Source organism: Nannospalax galili, unplaced genomic scaffold (genome assembly GCF_000622305.1).
Source record: "Nannospalax galili isolate Female #2095 unplaced genomic scaffold, S.galili_v1.0 scaffold68, whole genome shotgun sequence".
Classification (NCBI taxonomy): Eukaryota; Metazoa; Chordata; class Mammalia; order Rodentia; family Spalacidae; genus Nannospalax; species Nannospalax galili.
In genome coordinates, this window is record NW_008358189.1 from 337,815 (window position 1) to 346,018 (window position 8,204).

The window sequence follows — 8,204 nt, forward strand, 5'->3', positions numbered from 1 at the left end:
TATGGCCACTTTCCAGACACAGCCCTGAGAACCAAGAGGGAGGAAAATCACAGCAACATTCTTTAGTAAAATGTACTTTGTCTTAACACATTGGAAAGCTGCCAGTTTGTTTAGAAGCCAAGCATAATTCTCTCTCTCTTACACACACACACATTCACACCTGGTGGGATGTGGTAGGGAACTCATGCCTAAGTACTGACCAAAATTAAAAGAGCACTTATGTCAAGAAAGGCCTGATACAAGTGTCCATAGCAGCTGAACTTATCACAGCTACAGCTCCTGGATGGTCCTGGTGGCTGACAGGTGGAAAAGCAAACTTTGGACTTTCTAGACAGCAGAATAGCCAGTGTCAGAAGGAACCAGCCACCAACAAGTGGGAGACAGAGGGAGCAAAGTCGGCATGCAGGAAGATGATGCCAAAGGGCACATGCACAATTAGCGTGCCTGCATGAAGCTGTGGTACTATCTCAGAGGCAAGAACAGGTTCATTCTCCCTGCCAATTAAAGAATTAAAGGGCAGGAGCCGGGCATGGTGGCACACGCCTTTAATCCCAGCACTCGGGAGGCAGAGGCAGGTGGCTCTCTGGTGAGTTCAAGGTCAGCCTGGTCTACATAGCAAGTTCCAGGTCGGCTGGGGCTACAGGGAGACCCTGTCTCAAAAAGACAAAAAAAAAAATTAAAAGGCAGGAAAGAAGTGTTCATGGAAATCTTGGGAGGGCCAGCAAGCCATCATGTGATATTGGGGAAATCGGGGTCTCCTCTTGGGGGGTCTCAGTCTCATTAATTATTAATATAATTCAAGAAGGGACACAAATGGAATCTTGAGGACAAAGAACAGACTCAAAAAAGAAGCTTGAGGACACTTTATATTAGAGTTTAAGAGGAAACCCAGGGCAGGCAAAGCTCACAGTTGCCTGGAGGAGAAAGGAGGTTAAGCAGGCATGGAGGGCAGCCAGGTTGGGACTCAGCAGCTGCACAGCCGGGAGGGGTACTTTAGATTATGTGGGCTTCGGCCAGCATCTGAAAGAAAAAGAAATGGTTCCACCTTCGGATAGACGCAGACGAACCACGGTGATTCTTAAGAACTGCACTAGGGGTGGGAAGTCTGAAAAGAAAAGCAAACTATCTGAAGGTGAACCTGCCTTCCTAGGAGTGGTCGGCTAGCCAGGTCCCCATTCATCCCATTGGATTAACCCTGAAGAGAGGAGACAAGGGCATGTCTCCACCTAAAGGTAGATTATATTCTTAATTTTTGAGACAGGGTCTCCCTGTAGCCCCAGCTGGCCTGGAACTCACTATGTAGACTAGGCTGGCCTTGAACTCAAGAGATCCACCTGCCTCTGCCTTCTGAGTGCTGGGATTAAAGGCGTGCTCCACCACACCCCACTAGATTCTCTTCCTTGCAGTTCTAAGACAGAAGACGCCACCCAAAGGGACAGGAGCAGAGCAGCAGTCAATTCTGACAGGTGTACTTACCATCAGGGATCACTCTACACTTACTTGACACCTTTCTGAACTGTGCCCCCTATTCATAAAGTCCTAAGACCTCAGAATGTGACTATATCTGGATATAGTCTTAAGGCCGTGACTAAGTTAAAATGGGGTCCTTGGGGCAGACCCTAATTCGAAATACTTGGTGTTCTTATAAGAGATCAGAGGGCTGGAGAGACAGCTCAGCGGTTAAGAGCACTGACTGCTCTTGCAGAGGACCCAGGTTCGATTCCCAGCACCAAACGGTTGTTACCACGTGGTAACAACCGTTTGTAACTCCCGTTCCAGGGGAATCCAACGCCCTGTTCTGCCCTCCCCAGGCATCTCACGACACGGGTGCACGTACATACAAGCAGGCAATACACTCATACACATAAAAATAATTTAGAGAAAGAGATCAGTGTCCACACACTACCCAGTAAGGACACAGAAGCGTCCATCCACAGACCAAGGACGTCTGTGGCAGCATGCGCCCAGTCTCCTGCACTGCGAGAGGAGACAACTCCACGCACCGTCGAGAAGTTACGTTCAGACAGCGTGGAAGACAAGGGATGAGAAGGCGCTCGGCATCGCTGCTTGGCAAGTGTTCTCGGTGTCAGGCCTTGGGGTGCCCCGATGCACCATAGGGGAGCCTATACCGAGCGCTGCCATCTCTCTTCGGAAGTGTAAACCTGAAACCTCTCCAAACACAGCCGCCAGGAGACCTGACGACGTCCGGTCCGTAGCGCCCCGAGCCCCACCCCCGACTCTCCAAACGATCCGGAGGTCACAAGTCCCGCCCCCGAGTAGCCTCAGGGCTATTCCGAGTCGGGCGATTGAAGACCCCGCCTCCAGCTCCCCCGGCCTATCCCACGCCGCGTCCGCAAGAGCCCCACCCCCCCACGCTCCCTCGACCTATCCCGCGCCACGCCGCGCACAGACTCCACCCCCACCCCCGCGGCGCAGGCTCTAGCCCCGCCCCTGCCACCTCCCGGCCTATCCCGCGGCGCAGGCTCTAGCCCCTCCCCCTGCCTCCTCCCGGCCTATCCCGCGGCGCAGACTCTAGCCCCGCCCCCTGTTTCCTCCCGGCCTATCCCGCGGCGCAGGCTCTAGCCCCGCCCCTGCCACCTCCCGGCCTATCCCGCGGCGCAGGCTCTAGCCCCTCCCCCTGTTTCCTCCCGGCCTATCCCGCGGCGCAGGCTCTAGCCCCGCCCCCTGCCTCCTCTCGGCCTATCTCGCGCCGCGCCCGGCCCGTCCCGCCCTTGCTGGCGGTCTGCGCGCGCTGTGGCGGTCAGCCTTTGGGCCCCGTGGCCATGCCCAAGCGGAGCTGCCCGTTCGGCGACGCTGCCCCGCTGCAGCTCAAAGTCCGCGTGGGCCCGAGAGAGCTGGGCCGTGGCGTCTTTGCCGAGCACTACGCGCGCGAGGTGTTCGGTGAGTCCAGGCAGCTGCCGGGGATGCCCACCTGGGCTGGGGGGTGGCGGGCTACGAAGCGCGGGAACGGGAGACCCGGCGCCTGCTGCTCTCCCAGCCCGCCCGAGCACATGCCCCGGGGTGGAGGCGGCACGGGCAGGGCGCGGGCCGCCCTCGGGAAAACCGACCCTAGTGCTGCGAGCGGGAAGGCGCGCTGCCGGAGGCCGAGTTCGGAATTTCTGTGTGTGGGGGGAGTTGCAGAGCATTGCTTCAGGGTGACGACCCCACGGGCAGGTGTAGCGCGGCTTACCCAGCTTGGTGGCCGGAGGCGCTGTGGGAGAATGGCCTGGGACATGTCCGAACGGTGCTGGCTTGCCTTTGGAATGTGGGAGGCCCGCCTGAAAACTACAAAGACCCTACCCAAGGCCACCAGCCCCGCGTGGAACCCCTTCTCTTCCCGTAGGCTAGGAATCCAAACTCGAGTGTTTTCTGAGACCGAGAAGGTAGTGAGTGAGGCGTAAGGACTGAGCTGCAAGAGTGTTCTCAAAAAGTGTAAACACGGTCGGAAGATAGCGCAGCCTTAAGAGCGCTTTCTGTGGAAACCCAACAACCTGAGTTTCATCTCCACAACCCACGGTGGAAGGAGAGAACCAACTCCTGAAAGCTTTCTTCTGACCACACAGCCAGTGAACATTCACAATAAATATTCTTTTGAAATGTAAACATTATGCAGTTAAAAAGACCTAAATAGGAGGGGCTGGAGAAAAGACCTAAATAGACTCAGACCCTGACATCCTGGCTCTACCCTCTTGAGGACCTCTATCTTGGAGCACTTGGCAGGGCTTGACCCCAGCAGTGCCAGGTCAGAGAGGGGTTGCTGGGCTCTGAGGTTGTATAGGTTGCAAAGTTGGAAGGTTTGTGGACAGATTCCAAGGCCCAGCCCACACCCTGGACTCTTATGGACCAGATCTAAGAACAGAGATTACCTTCAACATGAGATTCCTCCCGTTTCCTTTTTGCTGTTTTTCAGACAGGGTTTCACATTGTATCCTAGGCTGGCATTGAACTTGACAATACTGCCTCACAGGCCTGGATGCTGGGGTGTGTCATCACGCTTAGTTTCTTTCTTAGAGATAGGAAGTGGCCCTGAGTGTAGCTGGACTGTTGACTGCTGCTTCTTTGGAGTTCTCCCATAGACAGCCCTCGGGGTCTGGAAGTCCACCCTGGCCGTGTGTTGGAGTGAGCATTCTGGGACTGACACCTAAGTGTTGATTTTGAGGCTCCCTGGGCCTGTAGTCCAATGGAAAGCCCTTTTGGATGCTGAACAGCCACTTGCCGCGGGCATGTGGGCCTGGAAGGTTCTGGGCACCTTTATCAGGAAGGAGGCTGCTGCCATGTCTCTGACCCCTATTGTGAGTGTTCACTGGCTGGGATTGTAGGCAGTGTCTTGAGCTGTGAGAATGAAGGCTCCAGGGACCAGACATTTTCTAACATGGAAAGACCAGCTTCCAGGAGGCATGCTGGGAGGATGAGAGAAAGGACACAAACCCAGGGAAGAAAGACCACCTGTGGGTATTGAAAACAGACTAAGGGAAGGAACTTCTGTGTTGAACACAGGGCCTGAGGGATCTGCAGCTTGCTGTGGAAAGTGACAATGGAGCCACAGGAGAAAGGAAAGAACATTTTTAGCCTGGTGGCTGGGAGGCCCTGGCTTAACAGAAAACGTGAGCTAGGGCGACAGGCATGAAGGGGAATTCCTTGTGCCTGCCGGGCAGGGTCACAAGATGGTTATGCATGGGCTTTGCAGTTTTGCCGGTACCCCTGAAAGGGGGAGTGAGGATTGAAAGAAAAAAGAAGAGACAGAAAAGATGCTTGGGAGGGCTGACAGTGGTGACTGCAGCCCAGGTTTATCTCAGCTCCGCCTTTTTATACAGAAGAACTCAATTAGTTTCCACAGCTGTTTCCCCACCTGTATCTGAGGGTCAAGGAGGTCAGATACTTCAAAGGCTTCTTTGATCTTTTTGTTTACCACTATTGCCTCAAGGTCAGGTGTTGTGAGGCTCTCCATGTAATCCTCCTGATTAGGCAGATTAGATACTGGTGTGCATAACACAAACTCAGTAAACAAGGCTGCCACAGCTCAATGCACATAATAGATTAGCAGCTCCCAACACAGTTGACAGTGTAAACTTGAGGAATGATCTTCTTCCCTAGAAAGGACCAAGCAGCTCCTTTTCCAGGGGGCCCAGGCCTGCAGCGATCACATGTGGGGCGAAGGCTGTGCCATGGTCCACCTGCCAGAGTCCCCGAGGCCTGGGCCTACAGGGACCCCTGGAGCTACAAGGGGACAGATGTTGATTGGACCTGATGGGCGACTGATGAGGAGCCAAGCCCAGGTCTCAGAAGCTGGTGAGTGATTTGCCAGTGGCACTTCTTGGCTGTGGTACTGAGGGAAGACTAGGGCAAATGTTCTGCTCAGGGGCTTTGCCTACCTAGGCAAGCAAGAGCCACCCAGTGCCTGATAAGTTGGGCAAAATGGCGAAAGGTTTGGAAGCCTCCTGTTAGGAGGTCTGCCCCCTCGACACATAGCTTCCAACTTGTGTCAGAAGAGGAGCAGGCGCTCCCTGGTATCCCACCAGCAGTAGGAGCATGCTGATTCATTGCCTGAACAGTCCAGTCTTGCATCTGGGCGGTTTCAGGGAACCTCCTGGCTAACCAGTGAAGCAGTGGGCCACATCTTGAGACCTAGACAAAGACAGAGTTGTGATAGAGCAGTCAGAGGAGCTAATCCTTCCATAGTGGGTATGGGCAGTTGGTCAGCCTGGAACCCTGTGACCACTCCTGGGCTCTCTAGTGTAGTGGTCCAGGTACTATAGGTAGCTGGTAGGTTGTGGAGAGGACTCTGTTGTAAATAGGGGTGGGTGGGGTCAGGGCCCCATGTTCTAAGTTATAGGGGAGTATAGGTGACCTCACTGCCCTTTACTCTTCCAGTTGCCAATAGAGCCATGTTTCTTTCTCACAGACCTGCCCAGGGCACCCATTGCCTGCTCCTCATGTGTGCGATCTGTGGATGGGAAGGCAGTTTGCAGCCAGTGTGAACGGGCCCTTTGTGGACAGTGCATATACACCTGTTGGGGCTGCGGTGCTGTGGCCTGCATGCTGTGTGGCCTTGCTGAGTGAGTAGTTTGATCTGTGGGGCTATTGAAAATAATCATCTCATGCCAGGTGTGGTGGTACACGCCTTTAATCCTAGCACTTGGGAGGCAGAGGAAGGTGGATCTGAGTTCCAGGCCAGCTGGGGCTACAGGGAGACCCTGTCTCAAAAGGACCCCACAAAAAAATAAAATAATGGTCTCTTGGGGCTGGAGAGATGGCTCAGCGGTTAAGAGCACTGGCTGTTCTTACAGAGGACCCGGGTTCAGTTCCCAGCACCTACATGGCGGCTAACCTCCAGTTTCAGGGGATCTGACACCCTCTTCCAACCCCGTGGGCATTGCACAACATGGGTGCACTTACACATATGCAGGTAATACACACATAAAAATTATAAATTTAGGAAAAAAAGAAAGTAATGGTCTCTCTCACTGCAAGAGTGTAGGGTGCTGGGCGGGCACTCTGTGGGGACGGCCTGCCATTACTTAACAGGACAGGACTTGGTGGTGATAAATGCTTTCCCAACTCTTCTCAAGACTGATCTTTTTGAAAGAAACCCCCATTTCCCAAATGATCAGCCAGTGTCTGTGGCCTCCTTAAAGCAGCTGCCTAGCTGAAACAGCTTTGTGCCTGGTTTTCTGAGCCCTTGTTTGGGCTCCAGTAGTCAGCACTGTCTGAGTACTGACCTAGTTTCCTTTTCTATCAGATGTGCTTGTCATTAGAGTGCCTCACATGACAGCAGGTGCACACTGCGGTCCACGTCTGTCCCCATGTGCTTCCTGGTTATCAGTGGTCTGGCCAGAGTGGAGTGGTGCGGAAGGGATGTTACCCATTCCTGGCAGCCAGCGGGGTCTGGATGTACAAGGGGTCAGGACAGTCCCACAACAGCTGGTGGGATGGATGGATAGTGCAGAGCACCCCTTGCTCTGTTCTGTTTTCTATCAGATGTGCTTGTCATTAGAGTGCCTCACATATGACAGCAGGTGCACACTGCGGTCCACGTCTGTCCCCATGTGCTTCCTGGTTATCAGTGGTCTGGCCAGAGTGGAGTGGTGCGGAAGGGATGTTACCCATTCCTGGCAGCCAGCGGGGTCTGGATGTACAAGGGGTCAGGACAGTCCCACAACAGCTGGTGGGATGGATGGATAGTGCAGAGCACCCCTTGCTCTGTTCTGTAAGGACACGATCCCCCAGTTATGTATAGAACCAACACTGTCGATCCAGATGAGCTCAGACCAGCATTTTCTAAAAGTTAGGTCAGATGGAAAAGCTTGTATCACAAGGGAAGTCCCGTCTACCAGACACTCTTCAGTAGGTGGGGTAGCCTGAGGGGTGCTCTAGGGAGAAGTCTGGGCTCTGCAGGGCTAGCTGAAACTGAGGTTGGGGGAGGAGGGTCTGCCAGGCCCTGCTCCCAGCTTCTGATAACTGCTTGCTGCCGATCCATGGTGTTCCTGTCACTGGCCATCTTCTCCCTGTCTTCATGTCACTTCTGTGTCTCTCTGTGACATCCACTCACCCGTCTAGAGCATGGGAAAGGGCTGGAGCCCAGATGTAGGTCTGCTGGGTGTCAGCATGCCGTGCTCCCAGACTCCCTCAAATGCCACTGTCACATGAATCGTCTCCAAACAAGGTCACATTCTCAGTCTTGGGATAAGGGTTTCATTGGGTTGGGAGGCGCCATCCGTCCCTAACACAGCTTTCTCTCTCCTCCCTGTCGGTGGTACAGCTACACGGATGTTTGTGAGAAGACTCTGTGCAACAGCTGCGCTATATTTGAAGCCTGAGTGGTCGTGGATGGCAGTGGCCCCTGGATGGCACAATATGTTCACACTGCAGAGGGAGGGAGTGGCTTTTATACATTGTTTTGTACCCCAGCAACTGAAGCGAATAAATCCCTTTATATTTGCACAAGGACTCCTGTTGATTAGCTGTGCTGACAGTGACAGCTGCAGGGGCAACCATTCCCAGCAGCAGTATGCCACCCCTGCTAAACAGCGAGGTGAGGCCCCAGCTCATCACCTGAGAGGCAAACCAGGCCTAGAGAGTTCCTTCTGGCTTCACCCGGCTGAGGAGGACAGGGAAAGCTGGAACCCAGGAGTCTTTACTAGAGAGATCACCTGTGTGTTAGGCCACCCTCGCTGAATTGTCAGTCACCTAGCAGGCCTTTTTCA

At 54.0% G+C, this 8,204-nt stretch overlaps 1 protein-coding gene and 1 long non-coding RNA gene across 2 annotated transcripts; one reads left to right on the forward strand and one right to left on the reverse strand.

The window, feature by feature from the left end:
* Window positions 1-848: 848 nt before the first annotated feature.
* LOC108490118 lies at window positions 849-2,262 on the reverse strand. Its single transcript, XR_001872122.2, has 2 exons — window positions 2,004-2,262; window positions 849-1,020 (listed from the first exon to the last, which is right to left on the reverse strand). It is a non-coding gene; the product is annotated as an uncharacterized LOC108490118 (long non-coding RNA).
* Window positions 2,263-2,706: 444 nt separating this feature from the next.
* Siva1 (SIVA1 apoptosis inducing factor) lies at window positions 2,707-7,941 on the forward strand. Its single transcript, XM_008856358.2, has 4 exons — window positions 2,707-2,901; window positions 5,095-5,289; window positions 5,903-6,056; window positions 7,760-7,941. The coding sequence occupies exons 1-4, from the start codon at window positions 2,784-2,786 to the stop codon at window positions 7,815-7,817; spliced, it is 525 nt and encodes a 174-aa protein (XP_008854580.1). The 5' UTR covers window positions 2,707-2,783; the 3' UTR covers window positions 7,818-7,941.
* Window positions 7,942-8,204: the final 263 nt, after the last annotated feature.